Source organism: Oryctolagus cuniculus, chromosome X, assembly GCF_051225735.1.
Source record: "Oryctolagus cuniculus isolate XC-2025 breed Fujian yellow rabbit chromosome X, ASM5122573v1, whole genome shotgun sequence".
In the NCBI taxonomy this organism is placed as follows: Eukaryota; Metazoa; Chordata; class Mammalia; order Lagomorpha; family Leporidae; genus Oryctolagus; species Oryctolagus cuniculus.
The window spans coordinates 4,650,522-4,672,124 of NC_142888.1; the positions used below are offsets into that span (position 1 = coordinate 4,650,522).

Consider the following 21,603-nt stretch of genomic DNA (forward strand, 5'->3'; position numbering starts at 1 on the left):
AGCAAAGCTCAGGCTGCTATGAGGTGGTCGGCTTCTCCGAGCCCTGCCAGGAAGTGAAGTCGCTTCAAGAGCCGTCTCACAAAGGCAGTCCCTGCAAACCTGCCGGAACCACGGGAAACCGCCCTGCTGCCCCAGCCCGGCACTATTTCCCTTGAAAGCCCATCTCCGGGAAGGCTTGGCAGTAATCCTCGACTCTAAGCCTCCCAGTGGCTGGGGCCGGCGCCTGGCGTGGTAGGTTAATCCTCCGCCTGCAGTGTGGGCATCCCATATGGGCGCCGGTTCTAGTCCCAGCTGTTCTTCCATCCAGCATTCTGCTGTGGCCTGGGAAAAAGGTGGGGGGGGGGGCAAGGACTTGAGCCCCTGCACCCACGTGGGCGACCCGGAGAAAGCTCCTGGTTCCTGGCTTTGGATCAGCACAGCTCTGGCTGTTGCGGCCATTTGGGGAGTAAACTAGCAGATGGAAGCTCTCTCTCCCTCAGTCTGTAACTCTGCCTCTCAAAGTCTTTTAAAAAAACCTCCCAGTGACTTGAGACAAAAGCAGGTCTCTGATCACAGGCCACCTCTTGGGAGATCTTCACCAGTTATCTCGCCCAACAGTCCCTCCCTCCCTGCCCCGTTCACTCTCCCTTATTCATGTCTATGAATCTAGCTGGCCTGACACCTGCGTGTCCCTGCTCCTTCAGCCGTCGGCCAGGGCAGGCAGAGGGCAGGAGGGTCCAGTTGCTTTCTCAGCTCCCTTGTTTGAGCGACAGGGAGCTCCAGAGATGGCCTTGGCCTCGCCAGCTGTCATCTCCACCCCAGCCCAGTGCTTTGGCATCCGTGGGACCGCCCCCAACATGCAGACTGTGTCCTTGAGCAGCTCCTGCCCCGTGGCCCTGCTGCTTGTGATTTTTTTCCCCCTCGGCCTGGACCAGGAAGGGGAGGGGCCCATCAGAACATGGAGGGAGAGGGGGAGGGTTGGGGTCGGAAGAATCGGTATGCTCGCCTTGCAACCTGGGTTTATTTCTCCTAGGTGTGTAGTCATTTGCACCGCAGCCAGCCAAGCCCAGCGCTGGCCACATACACACGTGTTGGCAGCGCCCAGGTGATGTGTAGTCTCCCCGGGGCTTGGGACAGAAGCGCACCTGCTGCGGGCTGGCAGTGCCACCCATCACCCACGGCTGGCCCGGTGCGCTCACTGCTTTGGGGTCAGTAAGCCTGGAGCCCTTGCCCCCAATGTTCCAGCCCCTAGGGCAGCGTGAACTCTGCCTCTGGCTGCAGGGGGCCGCTTGGCATGGCTGCTTCATCCTCTGGTGTGAGAGGCCGCCTTCCCTGGCTGCCTGCTCTCGGAAGCTTTGTGGCTAATGAGGGAGAGAACTGCAGGACGGGAGCCCTCGCCTGCCTCCCCAGGGGGAGGGGGAGGGTGGCAGAGGCTGAGAGTCTGCTTTGCCTCCCCTGGAACCAGCGTGCTGCCACACGTACCAGCATCCAGGCAGCGATCTCTGTGACAGCTGGGGCGAATTATTCCCACTGTCAGGGGAGCGGCTGATAACACAAGTCGGTTTCAATTCCTTATTTTTAAATCCCTCAGCTGGCTGCAGACTTGGGAGATGTGACAATCCTTTGCATCTCGTCGCAGATGGGCTGTCACTTGGGGTCCAGGAGCGGCTAATCGGGCTGGGCTAGTGGCTGCACGGCAATGCCCCCGGCCCCAGGCTTGGTGGGGGTTGTGACAGCTCCCCAGGAGCTGAGTGGACTGTGGTCCCCAGCAGGAGCAGCCACCCAGCCACTGGAGCTTGGTGGCACCTCTACGCAAAGACGGCACAACCACCCTGCCTGGAGCCCAGAGGTGGGCACCACGTGACTTACCCGTACTTGGGGTTCCTCTTCCTGCCTGCCCCCTCCCCCCTCCCCAGGGCAAGTATGACTCAGTGCTCGGCTCCCGGAATGGACAGAGGGCGGTGGGTGGCAGAAGAGTAAAGACCCAAAGTCCTGGCTGGAGGGGACAGTTTGGGATGTTTAGCATGTGACCCCCCCCCCGGGACCTGGGGGCTCCCCATGTTCTGAGGCAGACGCCGCCCCCAACTTGAGAAGGTGGAACTGTCCACCACTGGCACATTCTACCTGCCCTTGGCTGACACAGCACACCTGCCCGACATGGAATTGGCAGCCTCTCTGGTGACAGGTGGCAGCTTCTGTAGTCGGTTTCCAAAAGAGCTGAGGCAGTGGCCCTGGTGATGGTGCCCAGCACCGGAAGCACATGTGGTGCCCACCCAGCACGTGAATCTGGGAGTAGCTGGGCAGTGATACCAGCACTTGCACCTGGCTAGGAGGCCTCCAAACGTGGGAAATTTGAGGCTTGGCCACCATTCCTGACCACGCATCTTCAGCTTAACCTGACCTGAGTTGGTTTGTTATTTGCAAGATAAAACCCAGTTGGCAAAGGGTAGCCTGGTGATCCGTACCAGTTACTGGGCTCTATCCTGGGTCAGTACATCCTGTTTGTATCTAGAAAGATCTAAAATGGAGATGTAGAAGCATAAGCAGCTTTGCCCTTCACGAAGGCTGCCACCGTGGCCGCACCAGCAGGAGGTAGAAGGGGCTGGCAGCCACCTGCTGAGACAGCCAAAGCCGCAAAGGGTTTAGGCTCCAGATCTGCACAGCCTGCCGGACCCGGTGCCTCTGTAAGCAGCGCGAAGACTGCTTCCCTCGGCGGCAGATGGAATGCCCTTCCTCAGTGGGCCTCGCGAATGGATGAGGGTGCTGGTGTCTGGCCTAGCAGTTAGGATGCCCGTGTCCCACGGGTGGGAGTACCTGGGTTTGAGTCCCAGCTCGATGTCCTGACTCCAGCCTCCTGTCGATGCAGACTTGGGAGGCAGCAAGTGCCAGCTGAATTGCTTGGGTTCCTGCTACCCATGTGGGAAACCCAGACGGAGTTCTGGGCTCCTGTCTTCAGTCTGGCCCAGCCCTAGCCATTGAAGACCTTTTGGGGGGTGGGCTCACAGGTGGGAAGTCTTCCCCCCGCATCACCCCGCCAACAGAAAGTGACAGCAACAGCATCGTTAAGGAAACGAGGAAAGAACGAGACGCTCCTCCCATTCCTCGCCACTCGGGTCCCCGTTCCTGTGTGCGAAGCTAAGCCTGGCCTAGCGGGCACGCGGTAGATGCTTCTGTTGGTCACTTTCCAGAATAGGTCACCAGATTTCATAGGAGGCAGAGGGGCAAACCCCATGAACTTGGAGTTCACTGCTTTCCCATTATTCCAGTACTTCCAAGAAAGCGTTTTTGCCAAAACTGCACGTCTGTTCCTTTAAAAAGCCCACAATGGTCTTTTAAAAGATTTTTCCCACTCCCACAGCATTCTCCAACCTGCGGGGCCCCGCCCTGCCGAAGTGGCCCTCCCCCGCCTCAGGACTCTGGGTCCCTTAGGCCTGGGCTTCCCCTAAATGGCTTTCCAGAGACAAGGGGCAAGGAGGCTCTAAGAGGGTCACAGCACTGCTTTCTTGTCCCCTCACAGATGGAGCAATCCATGGCCATGGCCAGGAAGACCAAGGCATTCTGGGAACATGGTGCTCTCATGTCCTGTGATGTGCAGAGCCACACAGAGCAGAGGGCAGGCGGAAGAGTCACCTTGAAAGATGGCACAGAGGGAGGGGGGTGGGTGGCTTCTGTGCCCTGAACAAGGAAGCGGAGAAGACAAAGCTGTTCGCCAGGCTTGTGCGCCAGTCAACAGCACCGAGCTGGTGCCGCTGTAACTTACATTAAGGGAGGCCAAGTGTCCTGTCTCCTGCCCAGAGGTCAAGGACATCAAACACAAGGAACACCGGATCCTCTCTGTACAGGCAACTGATGCTAACGATCCCTCCTTCCCTGCCCCGCTCAGAGCTGCAGGCCCGTCGCTGAGCTGATGAATCTGCCGCCCAAGAGACCTCGGCAGGACTGAGCGCCTCCACCGTCTCTCCTCCCAGGACTCGGGTGGCCGTCAGCCATACCTGGTCTGCGCTAAAGAGGAAGCCCTGGCCGCCAGGTGCCAGAGGCTGGTGACGTGGGGCACTTCATCTACACTTAGTCCTCTGTCACTCTAAGCCTCGTACTTGTGTGTTTAGATTGAGAGGCAGAGTCGCAGACAGGGAGGACAGAGGTCTCCCAGCCTCTGGTCCACTCCCCAAATGGCTGCAACTGCCAGAGCTGAGCCAATCCAGAGCCAGGAGCTTCTTCCAGGTCTCCCGTGTGTGCAGCAGCCTAGGCACTTGGCCCACCCTCCAGTGCTTTCCCAGGCCATTAGCCGGGAGCTGGATTGGAAGTGGAGCAGCCAGAACTTGAACCGGTGCCTACATGGGATGCCAGCACCCTAGGTGGAGGCTTTACCTGCTACACCACAGCGCTGCCCCCAGCTTCATACACTTTCTGCAGACAGGCAAACTGAAGCATGCAGAGGTCAGCTTACTCGCCCAAGTTCACAGAGCTGTTCGTGTCAGTGCTGTGGTGACAAACTCGCCCTTGGTCAGAGCCAGAGCTGCCTGTTTGTCCCTGGCTCCATGGGCTCGTCCTGTGAGATAGAACTTTATAACTCCTGTCCCAGCCAAGTCCCAAACGAGTGTCTTGGCTCTAAGCAAGGAGCCAGGAAACGGGTCCTCCCTACCCCCTGGCCACCTGCCACCCTTGGGTGTTAGGAAGGAGCAAGCCCCACTCCGGGTTCCAGCGGCTGCCTGGCCCACTCCGAACAAGCAAGGAACCCGAGTCCCCCAGGCGAGCATGGTGTCGGAGCAGGACCCCCGCCAGCACGTCAAACATCTATCCACAGCCTGGGCCTCAGCTGCTCGCTAAAGGGATCAGGCCTCGGAAGCCTGCTCTCCCTCTTTGAAGCTGACAGCTTGATGCCTGTGGAAATGTAGGCCTATTCCAGGATCTCATTTCAAAGAAGTTTCAAAAGAGCGGCTCTTGGGCCCGGGGCATTGCTTATCACAGGGCCCTCCCTCCTGCCTGCGCCCGCCCGCCTGAGGCCCCGCACACAGCAGCTGGGGCTGCTGCATGTTCTCGCCACCAGGCGCGTTCATGCGCAGGGCTGTCCGAGCAGCAGCAGGCGCTTCCATAGCCTGCACCCGTGCTGTACTATCTGACACGACCCACCGAGGACCTGTGGGCAGAATCGCACAGCCCTGTGACTCTTGTTAGTCAGCCTCCTTTTAAAGACTCCCCTAAACATCAACAAAAGGCTAAAGAAATGCTGACTTCAAACCCAGGAGCTGTGACCCCACGGAGTGTTGGGTGATGAGCAGCTCTGGTCCATGGCGTCACCCTACAGCCCCGCAGCCAGCAGGGCCCCTGAGCTAAGACCTCGAGCTTCCTGGCCAGCTGGAGAGCTCCCAGGAAGATGCTGGGGAGGCCTGGCCACGCCCATGCACGTATCCTGGGCTGCCTCATGGTTCTGGAATGTGCCTCCAAGTGCAGGGTCTGCCCAGGTCCAAAGTAGCAGAAAGTATGAGACTCCGGGGGACCTCGGGCAAGGACGCTGTTGTAGTTGGGGGGAAAGGGATGGGGGCGATGTGGCGAGGTCCCATGTGGATGGTGCCTGCACGCCCCCTGTCCTCGAGTGCCTGACCCATGGGAAGGCGGGGGCGGGCCATCCTCCTGTCAGTCGTCAGTCGGTGCTGCAGCTTGACTGGGGGGCGCCAGGCACAACCATGGCCCCCCTCTCCAGCTCCATGTCTGCTTCCCAGGAAAACATGCAGGTGCCACAGACCAGCCCCTCGCCCTGAACCAGGCAACCAGGCCTTTAGCTTCCAGGTCTAAAATCGGTCTTGAGGCTCATTCTCCATGCAAAACCGGGTCTCCTGGGCTTGTTCACTCCCACAAGGGCGACACTGCCTGGCCAGAAACCCCAGTCACCAGGATTCCTGCAAGAGACTGGCCAGACCCTGTCGGGACCGTGCCTCCTGCTGCACAACCCGTGCCTCCAAGCACACCGCCCCGGCAGCCTGGTGGTGAGAGGGGCTGCCCTCTGGGGCTGCCTCTGGTTTCCTTGGAAGCGGTGTCTGCGGGAACACACCACTCATCCCCAGAGCGTCTCCACCGTGTGCTTCTTGCCACGTGGATTGCCCAGAGCCCGGGAGGAGGTGCCCCCTGCCAGCCCGCTCACCCCAGGCCTTCCCGGGGGACTCCCTACATGCTCTGGCCCTAAAATCGGTTTGCCTGGCTGTAAGAAGGGTGGGTGCCTTGCCTGCCTTTGGTTTTCACCTGTGCCACATTACAGAAGGCGTGGGACTTTGCCTACAGGAGGAGCGAGCCCCAGGTCACAGGCAGCCAGGGCTATAATCCTCAATGTCTGACCTGACGTTACCTGGGAACAATCTTCTAAATCTCAGCAAAACAGACCTCTGATGCAGTGGAATGAGAGGCTAAGAAAGCAAGGCACAGGGAGAGCGCGATGCCAGAGCCAAGCCGTTCTATTTGGTAAGCCGCGTGGTCCGCAGACGGACTGCACCCTGTGAAGGTGAGCCCTCTGTCGGTCTCTCTGCTTGTCTTGCTCTTGCCGCTGGAAGGATCCCTCCATCTTGGATGTCGCTAGCTCACAGCCTATTTCTGTACCTCTGCTACAGCCGATTGCCAATTCCTCCTCAGTCCATGAGACCAGATGCTGTGACAAATGTTGCCGCGAAACAAACCCAGAACACCCAGCCCAGGGCGCTCCTCTGCGGGGAGCCCAGGAGTGCTCTGTGCTCTGGGCGCCCTGCTCGTGCACTGGCCTAGGTGGAGGGCTGCCGTCGCCTTCCAGCGTTTGTTTCTGATGGGGCATGCTTCTGTGGTGGCCCAGGGGGTCTTGGGACAAGTGACAGGGTGGCCACCTTCACAAGTGAGGCCTTACTGCGTCTGGCAGCCCGAGCTGGGCAGCAGCTCCTGCAGGTGAGAAGCCACCGCTCTCGTTAGGTAGGTCATCGTGCCGTAAGCCCCGCTCGGGGCACTGTCGTAAAAGAAGTGGCAGATCCCTGTGGCTTGGTCTTTCTCCAGGGTGTCCATGGCTCCGGTGGATATCTGCACGAAAAGACGGGGTGGAAGAATGAGCAGATTTGCTCTACCACCACCAGCCCTGTGTCGGAGGCGGTCAGCACAGCACAGAGGTGGAGGTTGCCAGGGGCCTGGGCCACGAGCTCTGATTCCAGGGTGGGGGCGCGGAGCTGCCTGGGTGACATTCTGCCCCCCCCCCCCCCCGCACTGGGCTGTGTTCTCACAGGCCTGTGCTGACTACAAAGAGAGCTCAGCACTGACTACAATGAGAGAGCTTCACCTGATTTGATTTTTTGCATACGGGGTAAATGGTTTCCTCAGGGCACCATGCCCATAGCAAGTGGTGGTGGTGGCACTGAAACCCATACTGCGACAGGCCTGTCCATCCCCAAAGGTCTCCAGGGTTCCCAAGTGGCTGCTGTGCCATTTTCTAACCAAATGGTTGACATTTTTTCGCCATCTGTGATGACATTTTCCTCATTCGAGTGTATTCGTCCCCATTGGACGCAGAATCTCCAGCCTCAACAGAAATGCCAGCCAGCCTGGCGAGCCTGCCTGTGCACACTCATGCCTTGGCCTTGAGGTGAGTGGGCGGGTCTGGGTGCGCCCACCTGCTCCTGCAGGAACAGCTGATTGGCCATCTGCACGATCTGGTCCACGTGGATGATGCCCCCGATGCTCTCCATCTCTGTGTCTGAGAGCAGTGTCAGCACCATGATGGCTTCCACTAGCAGCTGCCGGTACTCGGGCTGGGACACGCGGTTCAGCACTGACTCCACATGGACAGCAAACTTGATCTCCTGTGGGGTCATCTGCCAAAGGGAGATGGGCGGGCAGCCAGCAGTGAGACAGAGTGGATGGAGCCTGTGACTGGCGCTGAGCAGCACTGTGTGGGGCCTGCGCTCGGCCCAAACGCTGCCCCTTTGGCCGCTTCGCTAACTCTGCTGGCAGCGGGTGGGGCACACTCCCCTCTGGGAGTTAGCTGGCCTTGCCCTAGCCTACCTGATACACTCCACTGGACTGTGACTTTCAGTGAGCAGGAAGCATTTCTTAGCCCTTGTGGCATAAAGAGAGGTGCCTTGGGCTGGGTGAAACTTTGATTTGAAAAATCTGTTTCTAAAACGGGGGAGGCAAATAAGGCAGGGAAGATGAGTGCCTCAGCTGGGAAAAGGGGCCCGAGGGGGCGGGCTGCGTGTGGGCCTAGCAGGCGCTGCTTAGAGCGTGCCTTTCTCAGTGGGGCAGTCGGGTCTCGGGCAAACCTAAAGCTCCTGATACTCCACAAATGCCATCTCTCGGGTGGAGAAGGCGGGAAAGGTGAAGCTAGATGAGACCTTAGAAGCCGCTGTGCACGAGCCTGCGGGTCGGGGCAGGACACACAGCACCAGGGTCCGCCCAGGGTTTGGGTTTTTCCCATCATACCTCTCGGGTTGTTGAGGATGGGAGGACATAGCCATCGATGGAGAGACCGTGGCACTGGAGGCAGAACAGAGCTCAGTCAGATTGCAGAACGTGGTCACAAGTGTGCACATGTGTGTACACTCAGGCGCACACGTGTGCACACACCCAATTCTCCCTGCCCTGGAAACCTGCACGAGGGCTGGAACACACCAGACTGTCGGCGTTATTTTTAGAGCGCTTGTTCTCACGGCCCACAGGCTGTGTTTTCCACGGAACAATTCTAGGGAAGCAGCAGGCATCTTAGAGATCGCGCAGTGAACAATGCCCCAGGGAGCTGCCGAGCCCTCCCCGGAGGCTCTGCCTTCGCTTGGCAACCAGGCCCCGGCGGCTGCCAGGTCCCCTTCGGTGCCATAACGAAGGGAGACTTCCATGCCTCCTGCTGGCGAAGTGCTGCTTCTGTGCCTTTGCAGGCATCTATTTTTACGGTTTCTATAATAAGCACCAATCACAAAAGACGCGCGCACGCACACAGACCCGCTCCTGCGCCCGCACCGCCATGCGCATTGATCCGGCTCAACACAAAGCGCTGCTTTTTCATCACAAAGCGTCTTGGTACTGAGCCAGTGCAAGGCTGGGCGGAAACGTGACGGCCCAGGAAGAGCAGGGAGGTCTTCTAGGAGCACTTTGTTCCGGTCTAATTGGCCACCTTGGAACCCTCAGTGGCCTGGCCGGCAGTGGCCTCCGTGGGCCCCAGGAGTCCGGCTGCCCCGTGGGCATGGCCTGCTCTGGAGAGGCGTGAGGAAGGGCTCGGGTCCCACAAGGCAGAGCGGCCACAGGCTCCAGGCCAGCCCACTGCCCCTGTGCGCGGTGCCGAGGGAAGGAGTAGGTAGAAGGCGCTCATTTGATACCGCGTTCTCTCTCCTCTCCCGTGACATGAGTTAAGAGTTCAGAGGCAAAAACCTGTCTTGAGGTGCAGAGCTTTTAACGGGGACATAGTATCCCTCCACACAGGAGGTGAGATGAGCTCTGCTGGGGCCCAGGGAGAGGCACGGATGGTCTGGGGCTGATGGGACATCTCCTACGCTGTCTGCTCCTGGTGACAGGTGCTCAGGTGTGTGCTGTGCAGTCTGGCTGTGCCACCTCACATCAGGGCCCATGATGACCTCTGGTAAGAGGAATGGCCTCCAGGCCAATGGGAAACACAGCCCTATCTGGCCCTAGGAGCAGTGGGCGGCTGGCTACAGGGAGTGGGGCCCAGGCTGGGGAGCAGAGGTGGCCCAGGGCTGAGAGGCTGTGCCTTCAGGGCACCAGGGACCCTGGGCTGATGGGAAACCCTTGTATCTGTGTTCTCGGGCCCAGCAGGGGCCTGATCATGCGCACGTGGATGCCACAGCTGCCTCGTGTGTGTGTGTGTGTGTGCGGCAGCCATTGTTCCGAGCCGCTCGAGGCTACAGGCTGCCTGTAAGTGCTCCTTCTGTGGCCGGGTGCTGCCTGCTACCTGGGTGCCGCCACCTCGCAGGGGCAGGGAGCGGGGAGGGGGCGTCGCGCGCTCACCTTCTGAAGGATCTTCCACACCCTCTGGTAGAAGCCCACGGGGACCCTATTGATGGCTCCGTCCAGCCGCCGCCTGCGCAGCCACTGGCCCTGCCGCTCCCCCCAGCTGATGTGATGTCCTCCCGAGTCTGACGAGGACGTGCCCGTGGGTGAGGACGGGGTGCTGGACCTCTGCAAGACAGACGGCACGTGGCCTGCAGCAGCCTCTCGGGCCTGCTGGCCACACTCGGCAGTGCCCCAGGGGATGGGTGGCCAGTGGAAGTGTTGGGGCCCATGGCTCCAAGAGGAGTGCGACTCCATCTGGGCCCTTTCTGGACGCTGGCTGAACCTCTCGGGCTGCAGTTGGCTACCTGACTTCCTGCATGTGTTCCTCCTCATCCCCAGAGGTGCCACAGCAGCAAAAGGAGTCCGGCTGCCGGGGACGGGGCCGAGCGGGTGAGGGCGTGGCTCTGGGGCCAGAGTGCTGCTGTGTCCAACTCGAGACTGGCTGCCGATGACCTCAGGGCAGCCTGTGTAGCCTCTATCCTAACTTGGCCTAGCCTTGGGATCGCAGGTGCAAGCAGCCTGTGAGTCCTCGCCAAACGAAGGAGCACCACCCCGAGAGCATGCCGGGCTGTGCCCAGTGCTCCTGAGGCAGCCACCTCTGTGCCGGCTGCCCCGCTGCAGGAGAGCTCGGGGTGACACCAGGCCCTGGGGGGGGGTGTGAACCTCTGCAGAGCACTCGCAGCCCAGGAGAGGTGGCACAGTGCCCACCCATGCAGGATCATGGAGAAGTGACAGTCCCCTCTGGGGCACAGGTGCCACAGAATGCAACACCCCCAGGAGTAGGGAGCTGAAGCCAAGGGCACACGGAATGGTGAGGAGTCGCAGTGTGGCCACCCACCCTTTCCAATCCTGCTTTCCTGGTGCCGGGCTTTATCCTGCTGGGGGTGGTCGGGGGCCCTGGCTGCCTCCAGGCTGGGAACAGGGGCTTTGAGAAGTGACGGAGGAAGGCATCGTCTTTCCTTCTACCTCCTCACCCTTCTGGCCTGCGCGCGGGAGCTACTGCAAGGCAGCTCAGATGCCCAGTGGGGTCTGGAGACTGGGTCAGGAAGTGGGGCTCTCCCTGGGTCCCCTCAAGCCTGCTGTCTTGCCCTAGATGGCTCCCCTTCATCCGTACACGTATCTTTGTTCTGGGCTATTTGGCACTCAAAGCAAGTATCAAAGGTCTGAACACGGAACGGAAACCCAGAAACCCGAGGCACACCAGCAGGGCAGGCGGCAGGCGTCCTCTGCATGCATTTGGGCTTCCAGAGATCTTATTTTGAAAAGGCAGTTAGGCTGCATTATTCCACTGGGCTCATTACTGCCATTTAAATAAGGCAACAATTAGATCCAAATAAAAGTAATTACAGCCACACTCATCAATGACTCAGCTGATCTCTCCTCCTCGTTTGGAAGAGGCAGATTCGCCTGCGCACCACACAAAGGCACAGAACCACTCCTGGGGCTTCTGCGCTGAGCAGCGAGGAACCGATAGCTTGGCGGGGACAGCGCAGCTCGACTCAAGGGTTTTCGGGTCCTATTTCTCGACTCTTAGGCTACAGGCGTCAGAGGAAAACGCCCTAACCCTGCTCCGATCCTCTGTGGCTCGGGAGGTGGGGGGCCACTGTGGCACTCAGGCGGTCCCAGCAGGGGCCAGGGAGACGCAAGGGTTCCGGCAAGCGGTTTACCACAGACTTGGAGTATGCGCTGCTAGATACCGTCTGGCTCACAGGAAAGAACTAGGAAAGAAAAAGAAAGGACTCGGTCATGTGCAGTGACACGGAGGGGCGTGAGCAGAAAGGAACAGCCACAGCAAACACGCAGCGGAAGGGGGCGGGCACACGCCAGTTCCCGCCCCGAACCGGCAAACCCAGCCTTGAGGGCAGCTGCAGCAGAGCCCTGGGCTTCCCCGGGTCGAGTGTGTCCTCAGCCAGTCAACGTCACGAGACCCCGGCGGTACATGAGGGCGTTTCGTCATGTTGGGACGCTATCTTCCAAAGGCCCCAAACGCTAGCATCTTGGTGCTGAGGTGAGCATCTACAGACGACTAAAGTATCTGTATCTGGCCCTGACACCTGGCACCTGGCAGGCATTTGATAGATTTTATATAACGAACACAAGTGACTGGGCTGATACCCTCCAGCCGGATGTCTCCTCATCAAAAATCTAGAATGTTTCCTTAACTTGCATGGGGCTAATGCCCTATAGACAGGGTATTTCTGTAAAAACGAGGAGCAACTTAAAATGCTGTGGCACCCATTACATTTTCAGCAGAGAATAATATGTCTCCTTGACATAAGTGGCCAAATACAGAACTTGTACTGGCTGATCGAATGCAAACCCATCAAAGAAAGGTGATCATTCTGTCCCCACAGCGCACAGGCACAGCATGAAGGAGGCAAAAGGAGCCACCCGTGTTCAGCCCCGGGCAGGCTCTTGGGATGTGGGTAACCAGAGTGACGGTGCCACCGAGTGGCTGGCATAGGAAGATGTTTACACAGTCAGTTTCTTGTAAAGAGCATGAATTAGCATGAGAGCAGGTATGGTTTCCTCTTGGACAACTTGTGAAATCTGCAGGACAGGTCATCACGGGGCGTCAACTCATTAGCAGTGTGACCCCAAGTTTCTGGAGGGAGGATGAGGATGTGACGAGGTGAGAGAAGAGAAAAAAGGTATCCTAGGGCTTTTTCCTTTGCATGGTTAAGCTTGCCACGCCATCTGTGGACGAGAGGAGTTGACCACAGCCCCCCCTGCTAACTGTCCTAGTTAGCTCTTTTAAAAACACTCCCACTGGGGCAGAGCCTGGAACAGCTCTTTGGCAAAATATCCTACAAAAGCCCAAGAGTTGGCTTAGTGGACTTTGTTTTTAAGGGAAGGGACAAGGTCATTGCTCCTGTCTTGGAGTCCGGCTCTCTGCTGCAGCCTGTGGAGCACCCCACCCCCCTTCCCCACCAGTCCAATGAGAGCCTTCCCCCACACTTTCATGTTCTGCACATGCACAGCCTTGCTTTCCACATCCAATGCAGAAAGAACAGGAAGCACACACAGCAAAGGACAAAACAAGGCAAAAACATTTCACCTGTTCATCAGCGCTAAATCGCCTGGTCATCTGAAAGTGGAAAAATCAGGAAATGAACAAAAACCAGCTCTGAGTCAAGGACACTCTATTTCTGTCGGCCTCTAACAGTGCAGGACAGTGTTAGTCACACGGCAGGGGGTGACCCATTAGCGCTCTGCAGACTGCAGCTAGTGGGTCCTGACCAGCACACTAGAAATGGAGGAGGAAGTCGAAGGGCATTTCTCGCTGTAGGGCACAAGAAGGGAACTGTTTCCCACTGTGGCTCATGATCAAGTCCTAGCACAGTACCTGGCATGCTAACGCTGCAAAGATGTTGAGTGGTAGTGCTGTGGGGTCAGCTCCAAAGGACTTTTGTGAATCAAACATAGAAAAGAGGCCTGTAGGTGGTGGAGGATCCAGCCATTGCCGGCATTCCAGCCTACTTCAGAGCCTGTTAGCCATTGCATTGGAGGGACATATTTGAGAGCAAGGTGATTAAGTTGCTTTTTGTATGACTACTTTGAAGTGGTAGAGAGGCCAACACAGACAAGGGGATGTTCTAGAACATTCCCATAACATGACATTAAGGTCAAAGATGCATGGGTGCAGGTGCACACCAGTGGCTCTGGGATGCCTATGTGGGTACCAGGTGTGTTCTTGTGCCAGGGCAGAAGGGACAACCCCCCCCCCCCCAGGTGCTTTCCTTACCTGTTTCATCTCGCTCCTCAGCCTGTTAATGCCACTCCTCTCTGTTTTGGTGACTCCAGTATGTCCTACCTCGTGGATGGAGATGGCAGGGCTGGATGCAGAGGAGTGGATAGGACGCACTGGAGGGAAACACACACATACACACACGTGGGCCAGCCTTTGAAACCAGAGGCTGCTCGCTCCGAGGCAGGAAAGATGGCACTGGTTTGGGATCTGCATCTGTCTCATACACTCGATCAAGAACGCCAGGTCAGGGCCTTGCCAGCACGGGCTCGCCCTGTGGCTCTTGATGGCATGTATGAAAGTGAAAGTCACCACAGTAGCACGCACAGAGGCCAGAGATCCCTTAATGAGATTTGATAGGCTTTTTAAAAACATTTTACTTATCCAAAAGCACACCTTTCTTGTGGAAAGCCTAGACCACCTCACTAAGGAAACCAGAACTAATCTGTTTTCCCAGCTTGTTCTGACTCTACGTTTCTGACCTTAAACAGAACTGCTGCATATGGATGTACATGTCCCAGCTATGTGCCTAGCTTGTGTCTAGAAATAAATCTGTGGGCTCCTGTGACCTGGCTTTCTGCACTTCACAAGTCACGAGTGTCTGTGGCACTAAATATTCTATCACGTTGTGTCCTAACGACTGCATGGTGTTTCATATGACTTAATACACTCAATCTTACTAGGAATTTTCAAGAGGGTTGGTCATGACTAAGATGTAGGACCCCACGCCAAGCTTGTTGGGTTCTGACCCAGCGCCATGTGACTCAGGGAATGAGCTTCCAACTCGGGCACCACGGGCTGCAATCGTGGGCCGAGTGAAAGGCTTGGTGCCCGGGGCCAACAGGCGCAGAACTCCGTGCTGGAGCAGTGCGGGGAGGAGAGGCTGCCCAGGCCCGAGGGCTGAGGTATGACATGACACGGAGGTAGAGGGGCATTTGGTATGATGGAGAGCCTGGGGCTGGAGAAGGATGTGAAGGGAGAGCCAGACGGCCAGAGCTGGACGCAGGGCAGGCGGCTGGTGCTGCTGCTGACCCAGCAGGACAAGGAAGCTCTCCCCCACCACCCCCTTGCTTCCTAGGGATACTCGCCGGTCTCCGGTCCAACCCCCCGTGAGCAGGCATCTCTATTAGGGTCACAGTGATCATTCTTAAAAGGCAGGAGTGACCATGTCACTGCTCACTGGGAATCCTCCCAGGCCTAGCTGTGTCTTCAGGATAAAGCCCAACAGTCCCCCTGGAGCCACGTGAAGCTCCACTGGCTGGAGCCTTACCTGCACTACTTCGCTCCCACTTCCAGGCCAGCTGCACCATGTAGGCACTTGCTGTTCCTGGCTGTCCTGGCTCCTCCCCTTGGAAGGCCCAGCTTGAAGGCCACTTCCCGCCATACCCTACTGAAACCCTGAGAGTAGATAGCATGGCCCAGGGGAGGTAGTGACAAGTATGGAACCCAGGGACACCAACATTGAAAAGACAATGGAGGAGGAGGAACCCACAAAGGGGGCAGGACAGTTGGCCCTGGAGGGAGAGGGGACAGCAGAAAAGTGGAAAGCGAAACTCCAACGGGGTCTGGGACACCCCAGGAGGGCCTGCTTGGGCTGGGCACTCGCTGGGAATATGTCTCTTCTGCATCTACGTGTTTCATCTGCATTCTAAGCCTATTTGACTTAGGAAAACTGAACAGTCGCAAAGGACAACTATGAAATGTTGGATCTTAAAGACGCATGTCTCCTGTCCTTATTCGTAATCAGACCCAGTTCAGGCTTCCCAATGACGTGACTCGGTTGAGTCCCATTTTCCGAGGCAGCTGCAGCGTTCCAGCTACTGACAAACTCTTGGTATGCATGGTTTGACACAGATAATTACCATCACGATCAGCAGCACACATGAAATATTTAACTCGTCTATTTCCATTTCAAGGCGCGTGCACTGGAGAGAACTGGGAATTACTTTTGGAAAGTGGCCGCAGTGCCGCTCCCTCAGCAAAAGACAAGCGCCAGGCACATCTGATTGCACGGCACTGGCTGTTTGTGGCTGGCACACTGGGGGAAAATACTGTGGACCCGATGTCCTTATTAAAGGAATGACACCCCCTGCGGCCAGTGCGTCCCTTTGGCTTGCTGAAATGAATTCACCCATGTGTTTGCAAATCATTGAGCCTTTTTAGGAGGAAGAGAAATGATCATTGCTTCAGTTATAATCGGGGAGCATCTGAGAACAAGAATCACGCCTAGGCCTCGGTGATCGATTTGCTAGCACTGAGCAGGGCTCTGGTGCTGAGGCGAAGCTGAGCGAGCAACCCTGGGCAGAGAAGTAAAGGAACTTGGCTCAAGGCTTTGACTCAAAGCCAAGGGCAGGCCACTTGGGTGATTTGGAAGGATGGCCCTTAGGTCCTGACACTCCAGGTGACCCCTGCTTCCAACACACATACACACACACACACCCCCACATACATGACACCTGTGCATGGGTGATGGTGCTTGGTACTTAGGGCCAGAGGGAAAGCAAGGTGTGCACAGGGTGCCTGTGTGCCACTCCACCTCGTGGAAGCAACGCTTGCCCAGCAAACCTGTGCTGGCCATCTCAAAGCCCCAGAAGTGGACACCTTGAGCCTGGCCCCTAGCCCTCCGAGTCACATCGGAACCTCACTTGCACACTGTACCTCACGGCTCTAGTTTACATGCTGATCTGCAGGCAGGAGGCAGAGGGAACAGCATGTACTCACTGCTTCTTTCGACGCCAAACTCTTTGCCACTAAGGATGTGGTGCAGGAGGTTTTTCATATCGAAAGGGCTGAGGTTCATCAAACTTTCAGAGGCTTCTTCTCCTAAAGAAAAACATCTCGTGAGCTTCCCAGCCAGTCACTGGGGGAGGCAGCTTCGGGGGCCAGAGGCGGGGTGACAGGGTGCTGTGTCCTTCACCTCGGCCTTGAGGCTGACACGCACTGACCCTCAGACTCCAAGCGCTTAATTGTTTGATACCTAACTTTCCCATGCTGCCAACGCCCGATGTTGTGATGCATCTTGCAACTGACTTTTCTACTTAAACTGGTTGTTTCTTCCAGGGGAGGTATTATAAATGGGGTAAGGCATCTCGCAGCAAGGACAATCGGGAGTAAGGAGCTGGAATACCAGGTGCAAGGTTCGCTCTTGAGTCCTGGAGGAATCACTAGTGCTGTGTCCTCCCTGACAGTGAACTTCACCCTAAGCCGCATGGCCTGATGGGGAGCTACAGCTCCATGAAAGCAGCTGGGGAAGCCCGAGCTCGCCGAAGGGGGGAAGCCTGGTTCTGAAAACACTAGCAGGGCTTCCCGAATGAGCGAGTGTGCACCACGGCCGCTGGGGCCAGGGGGAGCCGCTGCTTCTCACCTGAGCAGTTGAGGCTCCTCGCCAGCTCCGTGGCCATCACCTGAATGATCAGTCCAATCCGGAGTCTGAGCATCTCCACGAAGAGGCTGGGCTGGGCCCTGACGTACATGGCCAGGTAAACCACAATCTCCTGCCGCGGGCACACAGGAGCACAGAGCTTCAGCCACCCAGTGGGGCTGAGGCCCTGGCCGTGCCCCCACCCCTCCCACGCAGGCCCCTGACCTGGGTGAGGACCGCGATGCTGATGTCTTCCCCGCTGGCCTCGTAGATGAGCTGTGTGAGCTCCTCTGGGGGAAGGGGCCTAGGAAGGAGGGTGGGGTCGCAGACACGGAGGAGGTGCCTCGGGCGGTGCCTCCTCAGCCTCCATGGGAGAGTCTCACTTTCTGTGCCCACGTGACAACTTTCAGGAGCCCCTCCTGGACAGCGGAGAGCACCGCGGAGGTCCCACGGCTCCCCCCAGAACCTGACATCCCAGGGCGGGGCACTTACGCAGAGATGGTCTTCTCGCGGGGCTCGGGCGGCAGGCCCACTGTGAGCTGCTTCTGGTGGGAGAGCAGGTCTGCACAGGCCTGCATGTTTGGGGGGAGCGGTGGGGGAGATGCAAAGTTGATGAGGGAAGGTGGGTCATGGCCAACAAGCTCCTAAGTCTGCCTTCATGAATGCCATGGCTCATCTGGCCCTTTATTTCAAAATCCACACCTAGACCTTGCACTGAGCAGCCCAGGCAGGGCTGGGTGCCTGCAATCTCTGTATCTCCCTGTGGAGTCCTATGGGCTCTGCAGAGCCCAATAGTAGGCCACTTACTGCCCATGCATTGGAGCTACCATGGAGGACCCCTTGATACTCAACAAGGCCAGGGGTGTGTCCAAGACAGCGATGGCGAGAGTTAACGGCCACGTCCTATTCCTAAGTCGCCATCTTCGCCATTGATCACGTGATGAGATACCATCACACTGGACCTGTCTTAGACAGTGGTGTGAATTTTGCAGGGCCTCAGGGCTGTGAATATTAATGATCATTGTGCTGTGCAAGTGCAAAAATAAGAACTAAGAGGATGCCAGGCCCCAGTGTGCTTTCATTTGATTTCTGTTGAAGCTTCCTTCTCCAGCTAGGGAGGACTAAAATAATCAACTTGAGTTTTCTTCCCTGTGTTCACCTTCCCAAAGCAGTGGGAGGTCAGCAGAGGCCTTGCACCAGCTCTAGATGAAATAATTGCTTCCCTTACAAACAAGAGGCGCTTGCCTTGAGTTCCAGTGACCAGAAGGTTGGAAGTAGGAGGGGACATGGGGCTAGGGAGGACAAACGGACAGCCCGGCTGGCACCACTGCTCTACCTCGGCCAGGACCTCCACTTTCTTCCTGAGCAGGCCCGAGATGTAGCGAATCAGACCCCACTCCTGGTTCAAGCCAGCTTTCCCGTAGAGCTCACTGAGGAGGTTGTGAACGGTGACCCCGTGCTGTCCGGAGAGAGCTGTGTCCCAGCTTGGACCCCTGTCAGGAGGAAAGACACCTGGACATTGGGCCTGGAGTGTTTAAAGGCAGGGAGAAGGATGGATCACTGTCCAAGGCCTTAGCCACTCCAGAGCCTGTGAGTCTCAGGATTAGAGCCTACCGAAGCATCCCATCCCTAGGTCTTTAGACGTGGATGTTTAATAATGGGACACTAGGGTCCTGGCCTCCCCTAGCCTTCTCATGCCGGGAGGCCGGTGTCAGCCATGGAGGAGGGGGTGGAGGCCTCGCTAGTGGTGGGCCTGGCTAATCTGGGTGACGATCATCCTAACCGAGGCTTGCTAGAATGCCAACAAGCCCGTGGAAGACTCGAGACTTGGAAGCTGGGCCCGGGGAAGGCCGTCAACTTACTGCTGCAGCCTGGATGCCTCTGCTCCCCTGCAGCTCCTATGTCAATCCCAACCCCCGAGGTAGTGGTATTAGGTGGCAGGGCCTCTAGGAAGTGGTGAGGTCACGGGGCAGAGCCCTCATGAGTGGGATTTGTGCCTTTAGAAAAGAAGCCCCAAAGGGCTGAGCTCACCCGCCCCACTGTGTGAGGACATGGCTGGAGGGCACTGCCGATGAGAAAGTGGGCCCTCGAGACACCGAGTCTGCCTGGATGCTGGATTTTCCAGCGCCCAGGACTGAGGCTGTTGCGGGGTTGGTGAGCCAGCCTGAAGGGATCGAGACTCACTTGAGCACATACAGGATGTACAAGATGTCTGCCTGGTCCTGTAGGGTGCAGCAGTCCTTCAGCTGCTCCACCAGCTTCTCGCAGTCCACGTCGCCTCGCTCGTCTTTGGGCCAGTGGCAGTCGCCTTCAGGATCCTGGCCACACAGTGGAAAAGCAGGGGAGGGAGCTGAGCACGGGAAGGAACTTTGAAAGCCAGCCCGCTCCTCTGAACCTGTGCTGTGCTCCAGTTTGTCAGTGACTCTCTTGTCCCTTTTTATTTATAGGCTGTTTTTTGACCAGTGAATCACTGTGTTGGACAGAGTTCACAAGAGATGGGACTAAACAGGTTCACATTTATGTGAAGTTAAACAAGGCTAACCTCTGGTGTCAGAAATCCTACCGCAGTTATCTTTGGACAGGATGGGGGTCGGGGCAGAGGGTGGGAGGGGAGGAAGGATGGATCCCTGTGTATTTTGCCAAAGCCTTGGGTGCTCCTGGCACCTCCTGAGCCTCATCAGGAGGGTTCAGTCCTTCCAAAGCATCCCTGTGTCTCTTACGGTGGAAGCCTCCCGTCTGGAAGCTGTGGGATCCTGGCCTGCCCTGGCCCTCCTGTCTCTGGAAGGCCAGCATCAGTAGGAAGAGCCAGCGCTGCGTGTCCCCTATCTACACGTGTGTACTGGCTCAGTGCTAATTCCCTGCTCTCTGTACTTCACGTGCCTTTCTTAGGTTACACTCAACTACTACTTGTAGGTAAAGTGAACAAAGTACATTTTACATACCCTACAATGGAGGTACGTTAAAGTGTTCTCCAAGACACTGGATCTTTCTATTCGGGTGGGGTAAATCGGGGGAGACTTATGGATAAGAAATGATAACAAATGGGAATACCCACCCAGAGATTGCATCCCCCTGAGGAATCCATAACTGGTTTTTATTACACTAAGATGTCAGAGTTCATGTCCTGTGTTGCAAGCAGTCCTACCTCGGCTGGTGGACGGGGTGAGGCAGTGAGCTGGTTTATTTCCTCTAGGGCTGGGGCACCTTTTTTCTGACAAGGGCCACGGGGATGTTCCTAACGCTACTTCTGGGCCATACAAAATGACCAACTTGAAAACTAGCCTGCTAGCGACTCGATGAGTTGCCAGTCCTGCCTATGGCTGCCTCAGCAGGGCTAGACCAAATGAGTTTTGTGGGCCTCGTTTGCCTGGCGGCCAGACATTCCCTACGCCTGCCGGTGTTAGGTTGATTCTGATGAAGGCAGGAAGGCAAGAGCCTTTTCCTATAAGCAAAATACAGAAGTTGGCATCAAATTCGGTGAACACACTGATGCCCATCGGCCTGCAGACAGTCTAGTAACTGGTGTCCTAGCCAAACCTAGAACTGCTGAAGGGAAACCTCTTTGAGATCGAGAAATGGGCTCGCTCTTGTGAGCGCAACCACTGAAGAGTTCTTGGGACTGATCAGCATCACAGAGCATTATTTTTCTTAGTGTTATCCCAGACAGTTTACCTTTTTAAGGAGTGGCTGCGGAGAGTCGACAAGATTCAGCGACTTACGGTGGACGCTGAGCGCTTTGGTTGGCAAAGTCATGGGGGCAACTAGGAAACAGAACAGCAGAGGTCTCCTGAGGAGGGAGAAGATTAAACCTTTCCTTGGGCCGAGCCCCGGCTGTTGCTTAACAGGAGCCAACTGAGGGAATGGTTACTTCTTGCATTTAGATTTTTCCCAAGAAGTTACTGTGTAGCCACTGGGAAGGAGAAAAGCGGGACAAGGGTCTTGCACTGAAGAGCTAAACTCCGCGTTTTCCCTCGTGGAATTCAAGGAAAAGCAGGCAGCCCTTTAGGACTGCAAGGTGCCTTAGAAGCGACTGAGCCTGGTTTCCTTTCAGAGAAGGAAACCGACACCCAGGGAGGGGGACTGTTTGCCCAGGGTCCCTGGGGGCTCCCACAGTCACACTGTCCGGGCCTCCTGGTTCACTCCGAGGCTGTCGGGTGTTAGGGCTTATGTTTGAACCACCTTTGCATGTCACGTTGCCAAGATTTGCTCGCTAAGCCGTCTCTCTTCCAAGCTATATGGGAGACTAGGAAGCTTTCAACGTGAAGTGGATGCATCCTTACAAGGTATTTATAGGCCCCAGGTTATACTAGTGTCTATAACACATCGTAACTTTAATTCCCCCTTCTAAATCCTGCCCAACACTACAGAAAGTATTTTTTTCCAAAGAGACAAATCTTGAACAGGAAAAAGCAGAACAGGAACAAAATCTCGGCCACCGCAAGCTGATGGATAAAGGACAAGTGCTCTCACACACACCAGGTTACCAGATCCTGGGTCTGCAGTGGGGGAAACT

General features: G+C 56.9%; 1 protein-coding gene across 8 annotated transcripts in view; it reads right to left on the reverse strand.

Moving 5' to 3' along the window:
• Positions 1-6,407: 6,407 nt before the first annotated feature.
• Positions 6,408-21,603, reverse strand: part of PHKA2 (phosphorylase kinase regulatory subunit alpha 2) — a 71,790-nt gene continuing 56,594 nt past the window's right edge. For 5 of the 8 annotated variants that reach the window (XM_089323649.1, XM_008272346.5, XM_070066322.2 and 2 more), the window contains 14 exons: positions 20,763-20,851; positions 19,275-19,408; positions 18,427-18,583; positions 17,583-17,662; positions 17,316-17,394; positions 17,094-17,223; positions 16,451-16,552; positions 13,727-13,845; positions 13,040-13,069; positions 11,649-11,699; positions 9,937-10,107; positions 8,404-8,457; positions 7,596-7,796; positions 6,408-7,011 (listed from right to left, as the gene is read on the reverse strand). In XM_089323649.1, coding sequence (XP_089179775.1) covers positions 6,841-7,011; positions 7,596-7,796; positions 8,404-8,457; positions 9,937-10,107; positions 11,649-11,699; positions 13,040-13,069; positions 13,727-13,845; positions 16,451-16,552; positions 17,094-17,223; positions 17,316-17,394; positions 17,583-17,662; positions 18,427-18,583; positions 19,275-19,408; positions 20,763-20,851 — 1,568 coding nt within the window. In that variant the 3' untranslated portion in view covers positions 6,408-6,840. 8 annotated transcript variants of the gene reach the window in all.